A 26,812-nucleotide genomic window follows, 5' to 3' on the forward strand; every position below is an offset into this window, starting at 1 on the left:
CAGATGATATTAATAGATATAAATAGATAATAAGAGAGAATAGATAGATAAAGAGAACCCCAATTCAAAAAATGGGATAAAGGTATTATGATCATTTATTTATTGAATAAAATGATCTACTTTTACATGTCTTAGAATGACTGTGCTTTCATTATCTGGTGTAACCCCCATTGTGCAGCAATAACTGCAACTAAATGTTTCCAGTAACGTTTGATCAGTTCTGCACACCAGCATGAGGAGATCATTCCTCCATACAGAACAGCTTGAACTGTTGGATGTTGGTGGGTCTCCTCACAAGAATTACTCGCTTCAAGTCCTTCCACAGCATTTCTATTGCATTGAGTTTGGGACTTTGACTTGGCCATTCAAAAACATGAACTTAATTCTTCTTGAACCATTCTTTGGTTGAATGACTTGTGTGCTGTGGGTTGGTGTCTTGCAACATGATACACCTTCTCTTGAGATTCAGTTCATGAACAGAGTCCATGATACTACAACCACCATGTGTCACAGACGGGATAAGGTTCTTATAGTGAAATGCAGTGTTTTCCTTTCTTCAAATATAATAATTGTCATTTAAACTAACAAAACAATAGTCTTCTGGTTTGTTTATGGGACGTTTGGCAAACTGCAGGCGGGCAGCAATGTTCTTTTTGGAGAGCAGTGACTTTGTACTTTCAAACCTGCCGTACATACCTTTCTTGTTCTTTGTTCTTCTAATGGTGGACTCATGAACATAAGCATTAGCAAATTTGAGAGAGGCTTTTGGTTGCTCAGATGTGATTCCTTTGTGATTTCATGGATTATCACACACTGTGCTCTTTAAATGATTTCAGTAGGTCAACCACTTCTGTGGGAGATTAACAATGGTCCTCTAAAGATCAGTTTTAATTAGCAATTAGGGTTGCTTTCAATGAGGACAACAACTCCCATAATCCCATGCTAAATAAGACATTGTCAATCTCTATCTTTTGTTGTTTTGATTTAGAGACCTCTGGTGGCAGAAATTATATACTGTGCCTTTAGGAAGCCAATAAAACATTGATAAATCCATCATGTTGGGAGAAAAGACATGTTTAATCCATTTCACAGTTGGTGACTTGCACCATTGATCAAAAAGAATTACCACTGTGTCACGCACAAGCAGAATAAGACATCGAGTTAAATAGAGTTCAGGGTAATGATGCTAAATAATTCACAGTACATATTCAAGTTATGTTGCAGAGTATTGCAGAGTTTTGATTTTCATGATTCACCTGCCAACAGACAACTGGAATATTTGTGTTTAACAAAACAAATTAGGTCAAAACCGTTTGCATTAAAATTGAATTGAGCCACCCATATTGGTTCAAACTAATTTGTTAGTGTCACCTGGTAGATTTAAACAATGAGGCAGTATGCTTGTTGTCAGAAAGAAGTTCTGTCATCGGACCAATTTTTTCCTCAAGACATTTACGTCTATTCACAAACTCTGTATAATTATTTTATTATTGTAAATTGTATTGTTATATTTATTTATTTAACTATTCAATTCGATTTTGTGTGAGATTTTATTTCCCTGTTTCAGAGAAATAGCCAGGAAAATAATTCTAATGGAGAAATAGTAAATCATTCAATTTAATTTTTATGTAAATTAGTGTTTTCCTAAAACAGCTAAACTTAAAGACACTATTTCTTCCCCCAACAGGAAAAATCCCATGGTCTTAGTGGTTTACTTGATACAGTGGCCAGTGCTACCTTAATTTACAGTGACAGCAGTAACAATAAGATTTCGGACAAACATATGGGAAACTTGCATGTATGACAGTGTTGTTTTTCTTATTTTGCTTATCTTGTTGCGTCTCACTTTAGTTGATCAGCTTGTGTAAAGGCTCTTGTGTTTTCTTGTGTGGATTGCATTATTTTCTGCTGATGATTCAAATTATTGTAGGACAAACTTCCTTCTTTTAACAAAGTACAGACAAACAACAGAACAGGAAGGGAGGCAACCTGCAAGATGAACTTCAGTGATTATTGGCCCAAATGCACACAAATGCTGACGACATCCGAGAGGTGCTCCACACCACTGAATCATCCACATAGCTTCCTGTTGATTTATGGGTTTGGACCTGTGGACAAAACAGCTGGGGATGGCCTTTTGGAGAAGTTAGAGGGTCAACCCACAAAAACAAACGGCTCCTGCTTCCTGAGGGATTTCCTGCTCAACAACATGAAACAAATCCACCAGAGGCAACATCATCAATTTATAATACTGTGCCTTTTCATTGAGAAGACTCCATAAACACATTTTCCCCAGCCACAATCTAAACAATTCTGACTGTACTGTTTGTTGATTGATACATTTTTTATTTTAAGAAAATATATTTTTGTTTGGTTTGACTGCAGGATGATGCCAGGTAAATTTTTCCCCTAATTATTTTTGTAATTAAATTAAGAATGCCTTTTAGAGTGTACATGTTGTGCAATTGCCTTTTAAAGCACACTTCACAGCACTGACTTGAAAAAATATAAATTACCTAAATTAATTCGGTCTTTGTGAAAGACGGAAATGAACAAGACAAATGTCTATTTATTCTATCAACATTTGGATATACAAGATTTATAAGATATTCAATTTTTGACTCTGTGCTTAATTGTGTCATTACTGTTGTTATCCTCAGTGTTTCAGCAGCTAAATCCTGTCATATCATTTTGTGCTTTATAATACTTTTTTTTTCTTCATTCTTTTCTGTACCACACAGTCAGTAAAAAACGACAAGGAGGAATAATCCTTTTATGAACTTCATTCATAAAAGTTCGTTGAAGTTCAACTGGGTTTGGTTTTCGTCTGTTAGTATCGTCGGGTTTCCAATCATATCGAGTCAGATCCACCATTCACTCTCCCCTGCTCATCCAATTATGGTCATTTCTGGCTCCAAACTGCTCCAAACTAGCAAGATGGCAATGGCCAATATCCAAATTTAAGGCTTCATAATGACAGTTCACAAACCAATGAGTGATGACACAGTTGGTTGCCGCTTGTTGGGAATCCAAGGACATTACGCCCACCCTCCGATAACAGAAAAAGGCCTGTGAATCAAAAAAACAAGCCCCCAAAAATGCTATATTTTGAGGCTTAAAATCTAATTTACGATGGGATTATTTTCGGATCGACCGCCAGAAAACTAAGAAAGAGAGACTTTAGCGAATGACACCAAAATTACTCTTTTCATGAGAAGTTGAATTGGAGTCTGTGGAGTCGGAGCCTTTTTGGAGGCAGCCCCTTGTGGCGCTTGGTGGTATTGCAGTTTAAGGCACTTCTGCCCTGGCTAAATTTTTCAGATTCTGAAGCTATGTCCATTTTTATATACAGTGTATGGTGAATTGTCATTCACATGTGCTTCTTATAGAAAAATATTCACCTATTATTGTTGTTATTAGTATTCCTTTACACCCATGTACATGTTTAGTATTTTCCTTTTATTATATTGATTACTCTAGCGGAGTGTGTGTGTGTGTGTGTGTGCGTGCGTGTGTGTGTGTGCGTGTATTACGCAGCAGCACGTGGCTGTGTGAGAGCAGGCTGATCTGGTGGAGGGCCGGTCTTTGACGTCATCGCTACTCATGTATAATTAATGAGGAGGCAGCGGCCACGGAAAAACTGGCTGCTTCTGGTTTCCAGGCATAAATACAAAGCGGAGCCGGTCTGAGGGGAAAAACGGCACAAAGGGAAGCGGAGCACTCTGAGATTTTAAAACCGAAGACAACGAGAGTCAGGTAACCAGCTGCTTTAACAAGACACGTTTAACAGAAATATTACCCGGCAGACGGTTGATGGGAAGCGCAGTGATTTAAACGTTGCCCAAAAGAGCAGGCTGTTTCACAGGCTACATGTCGCTGGGAATATTGTGAGAGCAGTTTATTCACGGCAGCTGCCCGCGCCGCTACCGCGAGCGAGCTTTATACACATGAAATCAAATGTCACCAGTTTGTTTTGATGAAATAGGAAAACGCTTCACGAAGCAACATGCGCACCGACAGAATCAAATGTTTACACTGGTGCACCGTAGGTCGCTCTGTGTATGGATTTATTTATTACTGCTCTGACTGGAATAATGTGGTTTTATTGATGAATTAGTCCGCTTTTAGAAGCGTGCGGGTTTTGTTGTGTTCCTTCCACATGTTGTCTTTTCACAATTTGTCAAAAGTAACTCAGTGAAGTTGTTTGCTTTGTTTGAAACTGCTGCCACTTTGGCATCGCAGCTTATACGTGGCAGTATAGGCTTTACTACACAGATGTTCAGGCAGCCAGAGAATAGATTAAACTCTCTTTTTTATCTGCTCTTTATTCAAACTTTTATCCTCTGTTACTTGTTATTTAAAAAAAAAAAAATCTCTATTCAATCATGTGCATTTTAGTCCTTTTTCTGAAACACCCACCAGGGTTTATAAGGTGTAACTAATGGTATATTTTAAATAATTAATTAGTGCTTAATGGGTCACTTAGTATCGTGATAAAAGCTCAACAAAGGTTAGTTCAGGATAAGAGCCCTATAGCTGGAGTTTATGTTTCATTTGTTGCTTACTGTCTTATATCCCTGCTCTTATCAGTGATCAATAATTTGTTATCCCTTAAATTTGCACACACACATGCATATATAAACCTTAATAGCAATTTATTATAGTCCCTGTATTTTCTTGGTTTCTTTATTAGTCTACAAAAAAAATAACTTTTAAATGAATTTTCTCCGTTTATCGATTTGTCTTCTGTGGTCATTTGGTGTATTATCGCTAACAGTGGTGATAATTTGCCTTTGATCATTGTGCACTTTTGAATGAGTATATTGAGCTACTTGTTGGTTACATTGTACTTCAGTAGGGCACTGTTCTGCTTTGTATCTGCATCAGGGGTACAACCAGTGTGGTGAAGAGTCACACAGCGGTTAAATATGTGTGTGTGTGTGTGTGTGTGTGTGTGTGTGTGTGTGTGTGTGTGTGTGTGTGTGTGTGTGTGTGTGTTTCGTGCGTGTTTGTGTGTATGGTGCTTCCACTCCATCATCCCAGCTTGGGAAAATCAGAGCTGGGAGAGAAGTGTGGAATGTCTGGCCTTTGGCACGAATCCCCCAGACTACAGTGTGATTTTTTTTTTTTGTCATGCAGGGATGTAGACACTTCGCTTTCCATGCTAATACTCACGGGGGGACTGATAAAGGAACTGCAGATGTGAGTGTGGACACAGCTGCAAAGGGCTGTACTCACAATTAAAGCTGTAATGTAAAGTTTAAGTCCTGCCTTGTAAAACCACTTTGTACCTTAAGAGGTGACAGTGAGTCACTGTGGTGTGCAGGCCGTCTGTCCTCAGTCCGGCTCTCAGCTTCAGCAGTTTGGTTGAATTTTGCATATTCTTGCACATTCGTTTGTTAATAGTTGGCTTTTTTTTTTTTTTTTAAATAACTGATGATTGTAAAGTTAGACTGTATGGACCCAGTAGTGGATCGATTAAAAAAAAAAAAAAAAAAAAAAAAAAAAAAAATGGGCATTGGCAAAGGCTGTAGTTTATGTTATAGCTTGCCTATATCTGTTTTTAGCAGGACCCTAGTCGCAAGAAAACAACCACAGTAAAACCACATATTGACACCATTTGGAATGTTTTTCCGTACGGTTTGTGTTGTCATTACCTGCACTAGAGATCTGTTTTAAATTGTCCACAGAAGGACAGTACACAGGGTTTGTTTCCTACCTAAAATTGCCTTTTTTTTTAAAAAAAAATGTAGATTACAAGCTAACTAAGCTAATCACAAGCAGCTATTCTGTTACGCCAACTGGTCTGAACCGCGTTTACATTTAAATAAATATCACAGCGAAATAAGTCTCTCTGTATTTCACAGTATACAGAGTTTTTACATCTGGTATCTGGAGAGACCTCCTCTCACTGGCCAGATGAACACATACTGGGCATGTTCTGTGGGCAGAACATGTACACCAGAGACCTATGCTGCCTGAACCACGAGAATTCCTGTTTGGCCCTATGCTGACTTAAATGAGGATAAAATAATTCATGCTGCTCTTCTTTACATTCCAAATGTTATGGGACTGAAAGGATCAAACGGCTCCGACAGTGAGATGAGTGGGGGTTGGAATGCTAAAAACAATTTATCCACCGTTTCACATTTACATCAGTAGCGACGGAGTAGGCTGAGGCGCGGCGTGTGATGTAAGCACGTGTCAATAGTGTTTCTGTACATACTCTTGACTGGAAGAAGTGCCAGACTTCCACACTGTAGGTATCATTTTTGAATATAAAATACAAAAAAATTGAACATATTGTACCTTTAAAGGAGAGAGGACAGCAGTAAAGATGAAAGGTGGGAGCTCAGATACTGCCATTGAAGCCATTCCTGCTAAAGACTGGCCCTGCTTTTGAAAGGTCCATCAGCAGATGCACTGCACTGTAGATTGCCATTTCTAGGTCAGCGGTAGCCCACTCCCTCCCTTTTTTACTCCACCCCACCCTTGGCCGCCTATCTACACAAGGATGGCCCTCATATTAATCTGCGGTGGTGGTGCAGAGCGTGAAGCGGTGACATGTGGTGAGTGTATTAACCAGTCCTGGAATTACAAGCAACAAGGGAAGGATGCACAATCTGTCAAATAGTCCTGTGTGTGAAGTGATCAAATGCTTTCTATGAATTGCAGCCACAATTCACTTTAAATAGTGGTGATTATGAATTGATGAATAATGTGAGATTGGCTGTGAAATGGGCTTTATTTTATAGGTCAAGCCAGTATTAAAAGCATTATTCTGAGTAAACACACATTTTTTTTTTTAAAGCAATGATCAGGAGTTCTCCCAACAAGGGATGCAAAGATTTTACAGTTTAAATGATACAGAGTCAGGAACATCCTTGATTGACTCTTATAGGGAGACTGCGAAAAGATTTCCTGCCTTACAATAGAGTGACACAATCGTCTGGCCTTCTTTCACTTCTGTAATGAACAGTAAAAGCCTAAACCTACTTGGTCATCCTGTTTCTGGAAGTAGAGGAGATTTATGGCACAACCATACCTCGTTTTAATGTGTGAAAGTATATAGTCTGAAGAGGTCGACATCCCAGCAACACTTGTAGGGAGCAAGAGCACATTAGTTTGAAAGTACACACAAAGTGCCATATTAACGCAGAATTACACTGCAAGGGTCGACTGACTTAATATTACTACCTGTCTTCACCGACCAAGCTCCTCACTAACTCATAAGATGCTATTATAACACTATGCATGCTGCGCTCATACACCAATGTAAGACGCTACCTAGCACAACGCCTTAGCAACAAGGTGAGAGTGTGCAGTAGCTCACTGGGGTTATCAAGTGGCACCACCCTTCATCTGTGTTTTGTTAAGTTCAGGCCCACGACACCTCGGGAAGTCTCAACAGCAATCCTGGCGTCCCAGAATGACTCCCCTCGAAACCCACACCCACCACTCCTGCTCAACCTGCTTTACATCTAAACTAGTTTCACTTGTGCGTATGTACTATGGCAATGTTATCTTTGCTCAACTGACATACATGACCACAAACCCTGTTCCTTCCCCACCAAATCCAGAGACTACACTGCTAATATGACTGTGCCTATACTTAAAATGTGTTTTATGATAACGAAAAGACTTTCTTTGATTTGAATGCTCAAAATCCAATTGCAAATTCACAGAGATGTGATCCAACTGTCCAGGAAGCTCATGTGGATGATTTACATTGTCACTGATTAATTGTTCTATTTGGAAAATGGGTGTGGAAGTTTCTGTATAAACTAACGGTCTGTTGCAGTCTACTGGCAGGAAACAGTGTCACTCCATATATATTTGCATTTTGTACTATATAGTAATTACATCAATGTTTTCAGCTTGCTTATACGGCCATTACATCGCATTTAAGTAGAGGAAACTGGCCGTGTCAGAAAAACCATTATTATTATCAATACACTTATATACAACCATGATATGTGCATATATACAAACAGACACACAGTAAACCTCAAGTCATATGGACACATGTTAATAGAAAATGGCTGGGGAAAACACTCCACTGCATTAAGCAAAATACAACCACTAAACAACCAACAAACCGCTACAAACAAGATCACCCCATCTACCTCCTAATTTTTTTTTGTGTTGCCTACATTTGCTGCTTTCCACAAGTCATGTCAAGACAAGACAGTGTCTTCCTTGACAGCTGCAGAATAAACGAGCAGCAACTGTATCAAGGAGCCCAGGAAAACGGATGTGTTCATCTCAATCCAAGACCACAGACTAAATTTTTAAAAAAAGTTACCTCCCTATAGAAAGGCCTTTTTATTTAATTTTTTTAAATTTTATTTTACAGCCCCTATTGTTTTCAGTGCTTCTTTTCTTAATGTAACATTGTTCCAAATATAAACACTGCTGACCAACATCGGCCCTTCACTGTTCTTTGACGCCCCAGAATGAGTCTATTCATGTCTCATCAACATTTTAACTTCAGATTCTGGGAAGCCAACAGATGATTGCTGTTAAACTGTATTTTGTGTTTGCAGCCATTTACTGCACAAAGTATTCACAGCTGAGATTAGTGTCAGAGACTGAACTGGAGCTGAGACTTGGCTTCATTTGGTCCTTACAAAGACGCAATTCAGTGCAAAGCTCTGGTTTAAGCAGCAGTGTGATCAAAACTACAAGCAGAAAAGAGTCTCACTTGAGTAAGTGAATTGGATTGTGCATGGATGGGTAAAATACTCAAAAATGGTTTTTAAATTTGATATTACAGCATGGTATTGTATTACATTATCGAAAAAAATGAGTAGATAAACTGTTTTTGGATAAAATAATCAGATAAAATTAACCAGAATGTCTGCTTCAGTATAACTCAGTGAATGAGATGGCTTTCAAATTATTGAGTACATTACTCACAATAGTTGGAAGCACTCTTAAAATTTTTAATGACAGCTTCCACTTCAAGATCAAAGCAAACTCTCGGAAAACATCTGCATGTTATCGCCATTACATCTGGGTCATGATAGTTCCCCACTTTTGATAGAATCGGCTGTTCAGTAAATCTGTGCAGTGTCAATCAGGATGAGCGTCGTGAAGTCAGGTCAGATGATGTGATGACACGTGCAGATTAGCAGGTTTAACCCACATCTGTGTTCCAATCAACCAAGACTCTGATGGAGTTATAAACAGGTACTTGCACAGATAAAAAAAAAAAAAAAAAGCCTGAATATGTCCTCTGTGTGCTGACGTCACTCTCTGGTCCTGACTTTACCAAAATGTTTCTCACACACGTTTCTGGCCAATCAGCTAATTTTTAGCGTCGACAACCTACTTATGACAAAGTTTCTCAAACACCAAGCTGAATCAAAGTTTTAAAAAAAATCTGTGAAGATATATTTGGAGGTTATTTTGGTACTTCAGCTCTGAACATGAATGACTTCCTACAGTTTATGATGAAACAGGTGGCTGTTTCCTGATCCTTACTGCTGAATGTCCTCCAGCTGAGGGAAACTTAATGTGTATTTTCTACATAGTATATAAGTACTGTCCTCTTTCCAGTGTTGCTGTGGTAACAAAGCAAGGAGTGTGTGTGTGTGTAACAGCAGGATATGGGTTACCTTAGAAGGGTTGAAACTGTTGCTTATGCATGTCAGAATGATGAAAACAGACTAATTTCAAAGCTGTCAGATAATAGTGATAATAGTTAACTGATCTATATGTTCCATTAAAAAGAAATCTACTTTATGTTGATGCTCAGAAAATGTGTCTATTGGGTTAAGAGGAAATTCTTCTGTACAGACTCCCACTGTTATTCCCACACAGAGCTGTCCATACATTCATAGCCTTGTGTACTGAAATCACAAGGTTGCCAGTGTATTCCCTCTTCACTCCAAATGTTAGTGTCTCAGCAATTTCAGTATAATTACAGACTCTGTAACAAGAAGTATTTTTATCTTTAGTTTAAACTCCGATGGAAATAACAGGGTTGTCTCAGGACTTCTAATTTGGCCTCATGCTCAATAAACAGTGATACACGAGTATAGACAGAACAATGGAAACATGTACTGGAAAAAAAAGACTGTAAATTAAGGTAATCACAGTTATAACCACAGCTGTAAATGTGGGTCATACGACAGGAGGATCAACGAGCAGCACTTATCAGCTATAAGAGAGGGTTTTGTAGTCGACAGAGCTCCAAAAGGCCTGATTTTTGTAAATTGCAAGTGCACTTGCTCAAATTAAAAGAAACAAACAAAAAAGATGGCAAAGGTTTAGTACAGTCAATATTTTTTAGTTTAGGTTTAGTTTTCTCACGTAAAAATATACAATCACCGCTCTAATAGAATGGAGGTGAATGAATTTGTTTTTGTGGTGCTCAAAGCATTGACAAATGAATTGAAAGAAATTTTAAGAGCAATATCCCCATCAGTTTTTATTCAAACAATTTTTTAAAATAGCTCAAGTGAAAAGTGTGTTGGGAAGTCTCCTAGGTACCAGTGACACCATTTGTTATGGAGCCCCTAAAGTGAAAGATGATCTTTCATTTTTAAAACTTTCACAAGATACCAATCCTGAGCACATAACATAATGTTGTTTAATCAAATCATCTTGTGCACACTATGCTCTGTATGCACAAGATAACTTAGCTTTCATAGTTCAGCACAATATGTTTCAATGCAATTTTTGAATGCCATTCACAGTCCTTGTAGTTATACTAAGTTTACTAATCTATATCAGAGTAACGCATGCCCGAGTGCTTCAACAGAGAGAAGCAGTAGTAGCTGAAAATACCCACTGGAGATATGATGTAGGGATGTATCCATTAGGGAAAATACTGCGATTTGGCATGTAACTTAATATGACTCACTTAATTCACATGTATTTAATACAGGCACGCTCTGTCATTTATGGGAAATAAAAACTACAAAATGTGTTGGACTTTTTTTCTTTTACTCATGGTGTTGTTTTTAACTGTAGTCATGTCTTTAATTTGTCCTCAGACTTCATTGAAGAGGATCTTGGACGGCATGCAAAGTTGTGAAATTTCCTCAGACAGCACTGATGATCCTCTTAGTAGCGACCTACGAACTCATCGGCAGCCTCGAATAGTAGTGATTGGTGCCGGCTTGGCTGGCCTTGCTGCAACTAAGGTCCTACTGAAAAACGGCTTCACGGATGTTACAGTCCTAGAGGCATCAGACCACATCGGCGGGAGAGTTCAGAGTGTTCAGCACGGTGAGGATGTGTACCTATACAAATCTGCATCGACAACCACTAAATACAGCTGGATATGTTAGCAAGTATGTCAATGTTACAAATCTACTGGTACCCCATGAAATCAATGATCTCCACGGTGTAGAGCGTATTAGATTAGTAGGAGGGCATTTTTGTACCATTCAACAGAGTCAGGTTAGTTGTTTCCCCATTTCCACTATTTATGCTATGCTAAGCTGTTGTCTTTAGCCTCATTTTTTGTAAACGGGTACGAGAGTGGTTTTGATCCTCTCATTTCACTTTTGGAAAATACTTTCCCAAACCAAACTACTGCTTAAGATGTGTTACTTACACATGTGAAGCCAAGAACTATGATCGATAGTCCTGCTGAACAGCTCAAAGATGCATTTTACAACATCTGAAAGATTGAATTAGGAAATTTGCAGACAGACTGTGCACTTGAAAAATACATTTCTTCCAACAACTGATAATTTTGTTGAATACATACAAAGCACCATTTGATTGCTGATATATGAACAAAGAATCGTCTGACACCATTCAGATGCCATTCTGTAAAAACAGTATTGTGAAACTGTCTAGAGCCTGTTTCATGTCAAAGTACAATGCATCTGTCTTTTGCGCTAAGGCTTATCAATTTTGATTTGTGAATACTTTTTATATTTACTGAGAAAACTGTCCAATCAGTCAGCCATACAGTCACACAATCTGGATTGTTTCGTTAAATATGCTGAATGGATACATTTTATCTGGTGCGTGTCTACTTCCAAGAAAACCATTGATGCCTTTACTTGTCATGCTTTAGTTATGTTAGAGGATTTTTCCAACAAAACCGACTTCGCGTCATGTCAAATGCATTCCACTGACAAGAACAAACACGTTTAGAATGGCATCTGCTCACGGCCCTAAGCACACACAAAGGGTCATGTGTAAAAACACACTCATTCTGCACAGTTATATGTAAACCTATATGTCAGGCGCAGGGATAATTATCTGTCATGTAATGTTATGTGGTCATACTATAGAGGCGTTTAGGCATTTCTGTCTTAGCATTGGTCTGTGTTCATTGTATTAATGAATGTAGAAAACATACAGTGCATGATGCCATTATCCTTAATATAAAATGTTAAATTCATTATATTCCGGTGGGCCTCGGCAACTGCAGTATTTTAATTGCATTGACCTCCTTCTTGAGCTGTCCAATTATCTAACACTCGAGTTGGTGCCAAGCAGACTTTACATTTTGTTTCATTTAAGACCACACAAGAGATTAATTTCATTCTAACTCCCACTGATCTTTGTCACTGGTTTGTAGGAAAAACAACTTTGGAGCTCGGAGCCACTTGGATCCATGGCGCCAATGGGAACCCAGTGTACCACCTGGCAGAGGACAACGGGCTACTGGAACACACCACAGACGGGGAGAGGAGTGTGGGACGCATCAGCCTGTACACCAAGAACGGTGTGGCTCATTACCAGACCAATGTCGGGAAGAGGATCCCCAAGGACCTGGTGGAGGAGTTCAGTGACCTGTACAACGAGGTGAGGGGGGCGCACATGCACACAGACACGTAATAATGCACTCATGAATTCACATTTGCATGCACAAGTGGATGCATGCATGAAAACAAAAGATACACAATGTTCAGCCTGCATAAAAACACAATATGTTGGTTAAATTATGTCACATGCAGTAACCAGCTTATATAAAGACAACGTGACTCTTTAATAAGGTGGGTCAGCCATTACAAACTCACTGTGCAGCCTAACAATGTTCAAACTTTAAATTCTAATGGACATCAAAAGGTTTCCATAGATGCTGATTATGTCAGGCTGACTGTGTAAAGTGGATGTATCGTCCAGGTCTGAAAAATTAGGCCAATGCGGAATGCCATAAACTGCAATACCAGCGAGGGCTGGAGTAGTTGGCTCCTTAGACTCCCATTCAACATTTCTCATAATTAAATTTTTTCCAAAAGTTATTTTCGTGTTATTTGCTAAAGTTCCTCCTTATGAATTTTGATTTGTCAGTTTGATTGACAGGCAGTCAGGTTTCTGTTAGTGGTGAACGGGGCGTAGTGTCCTCGGGTTTTCATTCAGATAGAGTCTGATCCGCCACTCAGTCCTCCCAAGCTCCTCCAAATATGGTCACCTCTGGCTCCAAATTGTCCAGAACTACTGCCTAAAGGAAGTTCACAAACCAATGCGCGACATCACTGTTGGTTGCCACTTGGTCAAGGTGAGTTTGGAGAAATGTGCATAAAGACATGGAGATTATTAATAGATTCATTTATAGATTGATACATTGGTACAGCCACAAAAACATGCAATCCATGTCAACATCATATAGCGCTAATGCATTAGTGTAATATCCTGATAGAGAATTTACTGCATGTGATACTGTTAGGTAATTAAGAACAAGATGAGTTTTACCATCTTAAAGTTACTAAGAGGAATCAAAAGGGAAAGCTGTATGTTAAGAGGTAACAATGTGATATTCCCACAGCCTCAATGGCAGCATTATTAAATGTATCTCCAAACATCCCAAGGTGAGCTAGTGATGACAACCAGAGCATGTTGAATTTAACAAGGAAATCTTCCATTTTACTGTTTGTATTTTTCGAGCAGGATTTTTGTTGTTTAAGTAGGTCACGTCAGGAAAAGCAGTTACAGAGGGAAGATAAAGCTAACACAGAAGGCTTTTTGATTTTGTTAATGGTAGAACAGCTTTAACTTCTACATGCACGCAATGACCTGTGACAAATCGGAATTTCACACCGTAAGAGACATAGTGGCAGGAACACTTTCCATTTTCATAAACTTGAACACTAGAGATATTTTTCCTCTGCTATGTTCATGACTCTGTTGTTCAAATCCCTCCAGTTTCCCTGCTTTTAGAAATGTTCTTTATTTTCTGGCACTTTTACAGGCTGTACATGCTCTCTAAGACATATTTGGTACTACAAAAGTTGACTTGACTTGGAAAACTCCAGGAAGCCCTTTCGGGTATATATTTCAATATTTGGTGTAACGAAAAGAACATAAGTTGAGCCAATATTTCCAGACCACTTCATCTTTACAATGCTGTGTGATGTCATCCAGCCGTGGCTGGCAAGCTGTAGTGATGAGCACTACTTCGTCATCCTTCCACCTTGATGGATGTCAGCATCACATGAAGAGGACTCGCTATGCTCTGTGCTTTTAATTTTGCTCACATTTTTGTTGAGAGTGGAAGGTACGCCTGCTATTTTCTACTGCCTCTAGCAGGACTCATGTATACAGAATATAATGTTAAAAAAAAAAAAAAAATCCTTATCTGCTGAGTAATCATTTGCTGTGTACAATTACTATGATGGTGTATAAAACATCAGAAAACTACCCTGGCTCTGCCCGTCTATCGCTCACGGCTTCAGTCTTTGCTTTGATAACAGTCTGTAAACCCTCTTCGCATGAAAGTTTGCTCAGCCAGTCTGAAGGGCGGACCAATCAGTGACCAGTGGGGACGACTTAGAGCGATGACTTCGAAGTCACTTTGAAGCTCATTTATTTTTAATGTGTTGTGATTTGTGTTGCCTTTGGTGTTTCTCCATCATGCTAGAAGGGAACTGACCTCCTGCCCTAAAGAGATTGTCACTGAACTTAACTGGTTTCATATGGTTCCCCATTTCACCATCCTCTGCTCATTCCCCATTCTTCTTCCTCCTGAGTAACCTTTCGCCTGTCGCCCTTCTCCAGGTGTACGAGCTGACTCAGGAGTTCTTCCAGAACGGGAAGCCAGTTTGTGCCGAGAGCCAGAACAGTGTTGGCGTTTTTACACGAGATGTGGTGCGCAAGAGGATCATGTTGGATCCAGATGATTCTGAGAGCACCAAGAAGCTCAAACTGTCCATGCTTCAACAGTACCTCAAGGTGGGTGTGATCCTCTGACCCATGTCTCTGAGGGACAATGTGGCAGTATACCACCTCCTGAGTTTTTGTTGTTGTTTTTGTTTTTAGATCAATTATTTTGAATTGGGAAGTGCTTTTGCAACATGGTTGACTCTGTAAATACTGATTCTATGGGGATGTTTAAAGGCCCTGAGAAGATACAGGATGATAGTGAAATCCACTAATGAATCATTAAGTCAAAAATGATGTGAAAACATACAATGAAATGCAGTCGGTTGGCCGTGCTTGCCTTCACGTCGAAAGAGGACAAGAGAGATAGCAGAGGTAATCACTTCAACTTACACCTGTAGACATCAGTGAAATAAAATTGCTGCGCTCAGGGAACAAAGCATGTCATGAAATGCAGCAAAATGAAGCAAAGTGCCATACAAACCACTGAGCTACCATACGGGTCCACAAGCTAATGGGCCAGAAGCAGCAGTATCTTTAGGTTTTTCCAATTCACTACACACAGGTGGACTCTGAATAAAACATGTGTGTTCCCAGCAAGTTCAGACCAGATAAATCATGCTGGTTTGTTCAGGGCTGGAGCAGCAGAGATGACTTGTTGACATATTGTAAGGAATACAGTGGCTGTAGTGAGCTGATATACTTTACAATACAAGGAGGATGTTTGCAAAAGTGATCCAAAAGTTTGCCTTGGGTGTAACAGCTAATTGGAAATTTGTGGTCCAGTTTATTTTCAGGTAAGGTGACTGCACTTTATTTGCAGATATTATCTTAACATGTAATTCCCTGAGCTGATGTCGTCTCATGTTTCAGGTGGAGAGTTGTGAAAGCAGTTCTCCCAGTATGGATGAGGTGTCTCTGAGTGAGTTTGGAGAGTGGACAGAGATTCCTGGAGCACACTATGTCATTCCTGAAGGTTTTATGAAGATCGTGGAGCTCCTGGCCCGGGACATCCCCTCCCACACCGTCTGCCTTAGCAAACCGGTCCGCTGCATCCACTGGAACTACTCGGCCCAGCATCAGGAGGTGATCGCCAAGAGAAACGACACCAATAGGGACAACAACCACAATGAAAACAACCACGGCTGCCAACCGCACAAGAACCCTCTGATCCTGGGTCACCCTATTTGTGTGGAGTGCGAGGACGAGGAGTGGATCACCGCCGATCACGTGATCGTGACGACCTCTCTTGGCGTGCTGAAGCAGAACCACGAGGCCATGTTCTCCCCCTCTCTGCCCGAGGACAAGGTGCTCGCCATCGAGAAGCTGGGCATCAGCACCACTGACAAGATATTCTTAGAGTTTGAAGAGCCCTTCTGGAGCCCGGAGTGCAACAGCATCCAGTTTGTGTGGGAGGATGAGGCTCAACTTGAACAGCTGGCCTACCCCGAGGAGCTGTGGTACAAGAAAATCTGCAGCTTTGACGTCCTCTATCCGCCGGAGCGCTATGGCTACATGCTGAGCGGCTGGATCTGTGGACAGGAGGCGCTATACATGGAGCGCTGTGATGATGAAACAGTGGCTGAGACCTGCACTGAGCTGCTGAGGCGCTTTACAGGTCAGAGCATGCACACATGAGCAAACAGAGCTGTCAAAGGTTACCCATTATACATCCTGTTTACACCACACACACTAGATGTCTACACAGGATTTTATGTTAAACTTGCACATCTCTATTTATAGTATGTAATTTACCCAAAGAAGAACCACTGAGAACAAAATGTTCTACTGCTTTTATAATCCTGACGTCTGCAGATTTGATGACAGAAAACAGACCTCTTCTCTAGTTTAGCTTTCACCAAGATTTAAAAACTAACACAACATCCTTGGAAGGCAGAGCCTGAGCCTGACAGTTCAGTGACTCATACAAACCATGACTCGGGTTGGGTCATTGTTTTACAGAGAAAGGGAAATGACATAAGCTTCAGCTGTGGCGTAAGCAGCTTCTTGAAATAAAAAAAAATTCTGACGAATAACAGCTGAATGACTCGGGTATCCATTTGTGTCCAGTGACACGGCAAATAGTCCTTTACTGTAACTGACATGTTACCCCCCCCCCCCCCCCCCCCCACACACACACACACATACTTTTCCCTGACACACACATACACACCACACACAGCTTGAGTGTTTTCTCTGTGATTAATTGGTGTTGGCTGCTACAAGTTATCACAGCGCATCACTTCTTGTGCAACACAGGAACATTTTTAAAAACTGCTTCAAGGTGATTACAGCATCAAACGTAACCAGTACTGTGGGTTGACACATTGTTTGGCAATAGATTAGGAAAGAAGTGCAGAGAGAACAGACTGATTATTGGATGATGGAAAAAAAGATTAGTCTCTTCCTCGTTTGCATTGTGGCTCCGGAAAGTCTTGTCAAGCAGGCTCCGAAAAGTCTTGTCAAGCAGGCACCCGGAAAGTCTTGTCAAGCAGGCACCCGGAAAGTCTTGTCAAGCAGGCACCCGGAAAGTCTCTTGTGTTGTCTGTCTTATTTGCAAGTGATTCCTTTATTGTTTTACTTTCCGCATCTAATTGACAACTTCCCTGTGTCCTTATCTTGTGAATTACCATACGAAAGCAGATACAAAGGGAATGGGAGTGACTGTCAACTGTTTGTCACACTGTATAAAAGCTGCCCTACAGAGGAGTGACATAGAGGACTGCTGGGGAGAGCCCTGCTGGGGGGAGCAATGCTGGACACCTCTCTTTGAGGGTGCCTGTAGTTGCTCCTTCTTGCAAGAATAAATGTCCGATGTGTTTGATTTTGAACCAAGCCTCTGAGTAATTTTTCCAACAACTGTCTAATCTATCCACATAGCTTTTATAGTAATCACAACATTTTATGGAATTGGGAAGGCTTTATTATATCAAAATTGAATTAAGTAGTTATCAAGTTGTTACAAAGTAACATAAAAACAGTAGACAGTCAATAAGTGTAAAGAATCGTGGTTCTGTCCACATACATTATTTGCAATGATAGAGATCTGGGAGCAATGCTGGACACCTCTCTTTGAGGGTGGCATGTATTTGCTCCTTCTTGCAAGAATAAATGTCCGATATGTTTGATTTTGAACCAAGCCTCGGAGTAATTTTTCCATCATTGGACTAGAAATAGGTCGCAGTCTGAGTACAGTAACGGTGACTTCACGATGAGGTCAGTGGACTCCCTGTAGGTTAGGTTAGGTAGTTACTTTATTAATCCCCGAGGGGAATTTTTTTTTTCCGCTACAGCAGCATACAGAAGCAATAAGATAATAATAGAACAATAGAAAAGCAATAAAATAGCAGTAAAAATATAAATATAAAATATAAAATGCACAGTATATACAGTACAGTATATATCTATCTATATTATATACAAACAACCAAGAAACACAGTCAACAGTGTTATTGTTGTGTGATGGATTTTGCCAGAGGTGAGTTATTGTGCAGTCTTATTGCGGTCGGCAGGAATGATCTCCTGTATGCCTATAGAGGCAGAATGTAAACTACGCTGAGAAAATAAACACACACGACATTTAGGTCGGTGTGCTTTAATTCCCTCAGCTGTCGCTTAATTGCATGCAGACTCATGGGTACCGCTCGGCTCACACAGGGTCACAAGTTGATTAGTGTTGGCAGAACTGGTTCTGTAATGTACTGGCATTTGATCCACGCCAGTTCTGCAGCTCTAGGAATTTCAACGTCAGCCTGTCCACCAGATTAAATTCTCTTAACAACTAGTCTTTAGATTCCCATAAAGACTGAAGTGAGCTTTTTTTTGTTTTGTATTTAGCACCACCAGCAGCTCAAACTTTACTCCTATGCTGTCAAATCTCTACACCTACAGGTTAAACCGGCACTAAATGTTGTACAGACATTCATGCTCCTCACATGGTGACCTCATGTGCTGCAATGATGTTGATTTTTGTGGTCCCGACAACTATTGCACACGCTACAGTAGAATTAGTTACACATTCATACAAATGGAAGCCTTACCCATCGTAGACGCAAACTGTCATCACTTTGACCCTCGAGACATTTCGTCTAGCGCCATCATATGGTCAAAGTTTAAAACATTGGAATACTCTGTTTATGATCCAACACTTAAAATTCAAACCTAATAATTTTCTTATTAAACTCAGCTGTATTTTGTGTTTAGGGCTAATTAACAAATGGTAGCATGCTAACCTGCTAACATAGCATCTGCGAAACAACAGCTGTTTAGCGTTGACATGAGGAGAATGTTTGCATGTTAAAATTAGCATTTAGTTCAACGCAGCGCGGTACTGTTGCTGCAAACAGTGCTCTTGTTTAGACACCAGATTGTCATTAAGGTTTTGAACACACTCCCAACATTATCTATACTGACTCTTTGCCCGACTTGTCTTGTCCACAGGGAACCCCGACATTCCAAAGCCCCGGCGTGTCCTGCGCTCCTCGTGGGGCAGTAACCCGTACATCCGAGGCTCCTACTCCTTCACCAGGGTCGGATCCAGTGGTGCAGACTGTGAGAGGTTGGCCATGCCACTGCCTTATGCCAAAAGCACCAAGGCTCCGGTAAGACAACCACAAAACAACACACAGGGTGGACACGATACCACAATAATAAGACACCTCTAATGCACACTATAATATATTACAATTGAGTCATAAAGTTTGTTTTGTAACCTCACATTTGTCGTAATTGTTCAATTTAGTAGCATGTTTCTGATATTTTGTCCACCTTACTAAATAGTGTTTAATGCACTTCATATATGATAATGCGGACAGCTGAATACTGAGAAACAAACTTCACTTGCTCTTTTTTTGAGGTATCAGGCTTCTTCTTTTTTTTTTTAACAGTTTTTTAATGCCCTAATAAATTTGTACAAGGTATTTTGAAAAGAGATATAAACTTTATGACTAATTTAAGGTCAAATGAGGTTTGAAGACATTGATTAGAGTTTTAGCTTGTTGTAAGTTCTAAGTTGTTTATTTTCAGAGGTATTTCCTTGGAAGAAATTTTCCATTTAAAGCCAATGAAATACTGATTAATATTTAATCACCCAATTCCTCATTTGTGTTGTCCTTTCATACTTCTGAATTGTAAGAAATTACAATTAAATATTCCCCCCCCAAAAAATAACAGGCTTCAAATAATTTCTTTTCCAAAAAGTTTGACTTTTTTGTATAGTTGTATTTCTTTTAAGTCCTTTACACAATATTAACTAAACTGTTGTGAGTGTACAAATTTGGTACATAATTACTGTCCCTCTCCTGCAGGATATGTACATTTGTTTGTTTACTATGCCTGCCTGCGCTTGCGGTGCCATCACTAGCATGTCAGCACAGCAGAGCAAATACATCTGGTGTCAGGAGGTTTATATGAATGCTGAGTCTAGACCATGAAATCTGATGCATTCTGGGTGAAGTGGAGACGGGTTCAGAGGGGTGGGGGTGGAGGAACTGTGTGCTCACTTGACACTGCTGAAGGAACGGAATGGCCCCTCTGCTGAAGTGTTCAGCCCTGTCAAACTGTAATCATAACCCCCGAGGAAAGTTACTGAAGCCCCCTGCATGTGGAGCGCTAACAAGGGAATCAGAAATAGAAAACAGCACTGCGGGAGAGGCCAAATATATGTCAAGATGATATTGAAGGATGTTTTTTTGAATCTGGTTATCTTCTCTAAAATCTTTTCTCATTCCCTCTCTGCTCATTTCCCTTTTTTCCCACTCCTCCCCTCTTCGCTCAGCCCCTACAGGTCCTGTTTGCTGGAGAGGCCACCCACAGAAAATACTATTCCACTACCCATGGTGCTTTGCTATCAGGACAGAGAGAGGCCACTAGCCTGATAGAGATGTACCAGGACTTGCACAGAGCGGAAACCACAAAGCCTAATATATAAAATAAAACAAACCTCTGACTAGTGAAAAAAAAAGAAGTACAAAACTGTTGCATTGAAGCGTTTTATCTTAATGATTAAGTTATAAAAGCGTAGCTCGGGCATTATTACACTGATAACAAATGAGTATTGTTTTTTTTTTTGTACTGTAGATTTGAATCATGCAACATTTTTTTTTGAGAAGTACTGTTCAAAAGTTGCCAATGGTGCTGTCATTTCTTGTCTTTATCTCTGTCATTTTTGGGTTTTTTTAATCAGTGATTTAATGTTTCTCATAACAGCATCTGTAATTTAACTTGTTTTTGTAAGTGCCTTCTGTACGTAATGGTATGTTATTTCAAAAATAATGGAAATACTAAACAAAAATCTAAAGTTTTAACAAAATAAAAAAATCTATCATCATCTAACAATACCAGTTTCTTAATTTGTTAAAATATTTAACCCACAATTGTATATCTCCTCTTTATCCACTTCTGTTCCCAAGAATATTCTCCAGGAAAGTAAAACCACTAGCAAGAGCTTTTTCCATACCATCATTACTTCAGTAGCTGTTCAAATGTCTGAAAGGAAGGAGAAAGTGAGTGCACATGGAAAGAGACGAAAAAGCTCCAGAGCTACTGTATACTGCTGTGCCAGAGTGACAGATGGTGTTAAACAGACCTCGGTCCAGTCCTCACTTCTGTTGGACAACACGGCAAATCCTCTTCATCGGTGAAAAACACGATCAGAGTCTGAGAAAACAATAACAAATTTGAATTAGAGACAGGAAAACAGGTTTTAAATTCTGCTTTTCCTCACTACATACAAACACCTTGCAGTCATTTGGTAATGTGGAAACTGGTCTTTCTTATATGACAACATTTTTACAGGTTTCTTCATATACTGTAAGGGGAGATAATAAGAACATACATTTTGCTTGTGTTTCAATTTATTTCTAATTATTAGGCTACACTTGTCATGTATCATTGGAGAAATAATAGAGAAGCAAAATAAATCCTCAAACTTCCTTGATTTCCCAGCATGTCCCTTTCATGTTCCCTTACACAAGCTAAACATGTTTTGGTGATTCTCTTTGGTGATAACCCACTCCATATCATTAAACCCATTACCTCGGTAAAAGTAATGGACTACCCAAGTGTTTTATTATTGTGGGCAGATAAAGTGGGAGAAAGTGCAAGAGGCAGGGTTGAAAAAAGAAAAATTACAAGATTGTAAAAAACAATGCAAAATAAGCCGACATATCCAGACAACTCTGAATTCAAAACTTTCCCTGCTTCTTGAGAAAATATCATAAAACGACTGAATAAGAAAAGTGGAAATTGGCCAATTTCCCTTGTTCCACTACTTCACAGTGAAGCAGATGCTCTGAAATAAGTCAATATAGCAGAAGGTAACTAGTGCTTTGGCTGTATAATCACATCTAGAACATGTTAATAGTACTTGGGAGGCTATTATGAGTCATATTGTCACTGATGTATGCTGATGTCAGCTGATGCTGATGTGAAATAGTTTGTGACACCCTCATTCTGTATATAAATTATTTGTCCACCTCTTTTTCATTGATGCATCAAATTAAGACCTGATGACGCTGCACATATTCATGTACTGCCCTCTGTTAGAAGATGGGTGTCATGTAATCGGCCATGTTAAATGCTTTGAGCTTGGAATTCACAATCTTGAAAGTTTACGAGCTCCCAGTTACAGTGAACAAAGCATTAGACCCTATGGAAAAAAATAGCACTGGATTCTATATTTCCAATGATGCCGATGGTAATTTTTTGAGGTTATCTTTCCATCTCTATATCCCAAGTCCGTGATGACTTTGCCAGATTTATTTTCTCACTGCAGAGAGCTCCCCTAAAAGCCACAGGAGACAGTTTACAGAAGAACTGTGTCTACAGGATGAGCTGTAATATGATGAAAAAACACATTTTTCGGTGTAAATCGATTGAGTACGCCTTTATGACTTTGTGGATTTTTAACATTGAAGTTAAACAGTTTAACTTTATTGAACTCATCATCAAAATTGCATCACTTGATTGAATTGAGTGATATTTAAAAGCAATGCTGTGAGTTGCATTAACAATAATTACACGCACATGATCTCGTCAGCAAAACAGAAGAAATTATAAATACTGTTGCACAGTATTGATGAGATTTACTAATATTTAATATATAAACAAATTACACTAAATCCGCAAGTAAATCAAGCCCCATAAAATACTTCAGATCTTAAGATGTCACTTTCTACATTTGCAGTACATTTACAGCAACAATTTCAGTGGTATCCACAGTAATGTGAGACAATTGGACTCATTTCTGTGTGGGAATTGTTTAGTTGTTGGGTCTCTCTGTATAATATTGTAAAGTTCTGCTGTAAGGACTTTAATGTGTTAAGTGCCATGAAATAACCTGTGTTGTGATTTGGCACTATATAAATAAAATTGAATTGAATTGAATTGAAATTTCCAAAACTCCCCAGAAAGCAGAAAGCACCGTTAATCTGTTTTAGCTGCAGGACAGCTCTTTATTATTTTCTGCCTGATTGTCTGCACTGACGTCCATGAGGAACAGTGGGATCTGGGGAGAGAGAAGCAAATGACTGATGTATCGGAAATTATCAGAATCGAACGAGTTTAAAATGAACCCGGCGGATGTCTTGCCAGAAAAACTCCTTCAAACATTTACGTATAAAGTAAATTAATTCAAGCAAATTAAGTTTATCAGTATTCTACCACCCTTACGTGCCCAAGTTCCTTTTTTTTTCTGGAGTTATGTGAATCCCAGACAGATGAGTAAGCCTTTATGGAAGCTACTGGGGAATTAAACAAATAAACTGCTGTTTGTAGACCGGTACTGTAGGCAAGAATTGACAAAGGCCCAAAAATGGACCCTAATGAGCATCACGCTATGTAAATACATGATGAAAATGCATTGAAGTGTTGTCAGCAGACTTGACTTTTTACTTATTTTTGAGAGCATCAAAATCACAAAATGTCTTCAGAATTATGAACTGTATGGGCAATATATGACCTTATGAGAAACAGTTGAAGTGCATCGACCAAGTGATTCCGAAACTAAATAAGTACCAACGGCACATAACCAACAGATTTTCTGGATCTAACTTGTCAGATATAAATATAAAGAGCATCAGATGGTGGATGAGAAGGAGCAGAGACACAAGTTCCAGAGTAAGAATGACATGCCTCCAAAAATGGAACATGCCAATACCGAGAGACATCCAGTGGCAGCAACAAGCTTTTAATTTCTCAAACAAAGAAAAAAACAAAAACAAGCTAGAGATGAGAAAACTAGTGCTATAAAACAGGTCCTTTAATCTTGTTTTGAAAATGTTTGGGAAATAAAGCTCACGTGACTTTTCACTTTTTGCATGATTAAAACTCATCTCAGGACTGTGTGGGCACACGCAGACTGAATAAAATCAAATTTCATTCCCCTGTAAGTTAATTGCACTTGTTAAAATAGGATTGTCACACAAGAAAGAAGCCTTCACTCATGCGTAACAATAGCTCAAAGCAATGAGGTGTCAAATGATTCCGCCAACGAACGCATGTTCACCGCGTACCTGCTACGCCTAAAGTATGCATACACACTCATGCACTAATTATCAATCAAACTTTAAGGTGAATATGGGTGTAGCGATTGCTGCAGTACACACAAGTACACATTTACATGAGCCGCAGCAATCGCCATGCCTATATTCACTTTAAAGTTTGATTGATAATTCGTGTATGGTGTGTATGCATACTTAGCAGGTACACGGTGAACGTACTGTGTTCTTTTGGCTGAATCACCTAAAAGTGCATGTGTGATGTCACATACATAAAAACGCCACACCTGTCTGCTGGTGTAACGTCATTGGTGTGCTGCAGCGAACGCCTGCACGCCTGACTTAAAATTTACTGTAGGCTAAATCAGTAAAGCTCATTGTGTTTTAACTCCTATGCAATGAGGTGTTGGTACCTGCTTGTGTACGTACAACCACGCTCCTGTACTGGGAAACCAAGTAGTCCACCGCTCTGGAGAAAATAGCAATGAGTTTCATCAAATATCATGTAGTGGCCTACACTTTCATCCTCTGCTCAAGATGCCCAGCAAAATTACACACAGGTGTTTATAAATATTGTTGGTCCTCTCATTGCCCAGGATTTTCTATTGATTTTGGGATTGAAAATATCCTAGAATTTAGACCTACATGTGGCTTATTTCCCTGTTGTACACACTGTTGTCATGGCAACGTTAGCTGCTCGAAACACCCAGCAAAATAGTTATAAGGCTTTTACAGTTTCACAACGTCTGCAAGCACTTTTCACAAAACCGTCCCACAGCTTCAGCCTGAGCAGAGTTAAAATCTAACACGTGACAAAGAAAAACGTAAGTAGCTTTGCTTCTTCAACATGATGCTGTCATAGTTACAGGAGAGAGAGGACCCAATGCTCGACACAGGGGGTGGAGGTTGAAGCAATTTGCAAGCTGTGCTCGCATATTCTGCAGGTCTCCAGTAAACAAAACAAAAACACAGGGAGCAGGCAAAAAGGCAGAAACTCACGAGGAGAGTGGTAAACTGGAAAGCAGTGAACTCGTGAGGACAAGCAAAAACACGAGGCGATCTGGCAACTGAGGAGGAGAGACACACACACAGGGTCTGATTGGCCGACGAGACACAGGTGGGCATACTGGCGGGGAAAAAGACAGGAAGTCATCAAAGTAAAACACATGGGGTGAGTGTTTACAAAATAAAACAGGAAACAAAACAAAAGGCTGAAACATGACATATGACGTTTTTTTTTTTTTTTTTTTTTTTTTTTTTAACTAGGCAATGGACAATATCAGTTTAAGCAGGGATTTAAGAGTCCATAGACTAATAATAGATATACATAGCCTCCCAAAATATATTGCAGAATTTGAATTTGTCATCAAGTTGACAGAGCGGAAAGTGAAGCAATTGCATTTCTAGAGTGACCGAAAAGCTCCACATTAGTCAGAATAAATTAGAAAATGTATTATAGCCTATCGTGCATGTAGCCGACCAAAATAATTTAAAAAAGGAGTTACATACCCCTCCTTTTACTTTGACCAAGTCTGTTATGGTTTCACAATCCCACTGTGGCCTTGTTGTGGCAAAACCATGGTAATCTACAGTAAGATGTAACAAGAGCTTTTAACAAGAGCAGTCGTCTCCTTCAGTCTCCTCAGTGTGAAGGACACGAACAGGTGAGCCCGCCAACGGTTTTGTCTGATGGCCAATCAGAGCTCACATTACGTTTCATCTCAGATTAGCAAAGATTTGCCACAACTGACTAATGCTTTAATAATGGTCTTGATAACTTTATTTCTCACTGACTGTACTTCAGGGAATGTTTTTTTGGAACTTGTGAAAAATTCACAGTGCATATGTAGACTATTACGTCCTAATAAAGTTGTTATGGGTAAAACAGTTCAAATCCAACACACACGGACCTACATTAGCATCCATTTTGGGTTTGTGTTTCTGACCATGTGATGAATGTGAACATCTTCATTGTTTTACTGACGTGGTCTTCGTTTGACAAACACACCAAGTTGTAAGATGATCTTTACCTTTAGGTAGTCGTCTCACCTTATCTACCATTTGCTGGTGGGTGGCATTGTCAAACAGTGATTAGCACTGCTATTTTTAGTTCAAAACACCAACCTAAACTTCTGCTAAAAAATGTATTTGCACAAGCCATTAAACTGAACAAGCTAAAAAAAAAAAAATCTGTATATAGCCGCAACTGTAAGTTGTGCTTCTCAAATAAAACACTGACATTT

At 39.5% G+C, this 26,812-nt stretch overlaps 1 protein-coding gene across 1 annotated transcript; it reads left to right on the plus strand.

Moving 5' to 3' along the window:
* The first annotated feature begins 3,657 nt into the window (after positions 1-3,657).
* smox (spermine oxidase) lies at positions 3,658-21,408 on the plus strand. Its single transcript, XM_069167486.1, has 7 exons — positions 3,658-3,756; positions 11,004-11,238; positions 12,551-12,777; positions 14,971-15,144; positions 15,946-16,690; positions 19,513-19,673; positions 20,849-21,408. Exons 2-7 carry the CDS (start codon positions 11,031-11,033, stop codon positions 20,999-21,001), a joined length of 1,668 nt encoding a protein of 555 aa, XP_069023587.1. The 5' UTR covers positions 3,658-3,756; positions 11,004-11,030; the 3' UTR covers positions 21,002-21,408.
* The last annotated feature ends 5,404 nt before the right edge of the window (positions 21,409-26,812 follow it).

Source organism: Embiotoca jacksoni, unplaced genomic scaffold (assembly GCF_022577435.1).
Source record: "Embiotoca jacksoni isolate LCO1_2020_lvr unplaced genomic scaffold, fEmbJac1.0.p SCAF_4, whole genome shotgun sequence".
Classification (NCBI taxonomy): Eukaryota; Metazoa; Chordata; class Actinopteri; family Embiotocidae; genus Embiotoca; species Embiotoca jacksoni.

Coding starts and splice junctions, on each gene's coding strand:
- smox (XM_069167486.1), top strand. CDS start 11,031: ATGCAAAGTTGTGAAATTTCCTCAGACAGCACTGATGATCCTCTTAGT. Junction 15,145..15,945: donor TGCTTCAACAGTACCTCAAG/GTGGGTGTGATC, acceptor CTCATGTTTCAG/GTGGAGAGTTGTGAAAGCAG. Junction 19,674..20,848: donor CCAAAAGCACCAAGGCTCCG/GTAAGACAACCA, acceptor CTCTTCGCTCAG/CCCCTACAGGTCCTGTTTGC.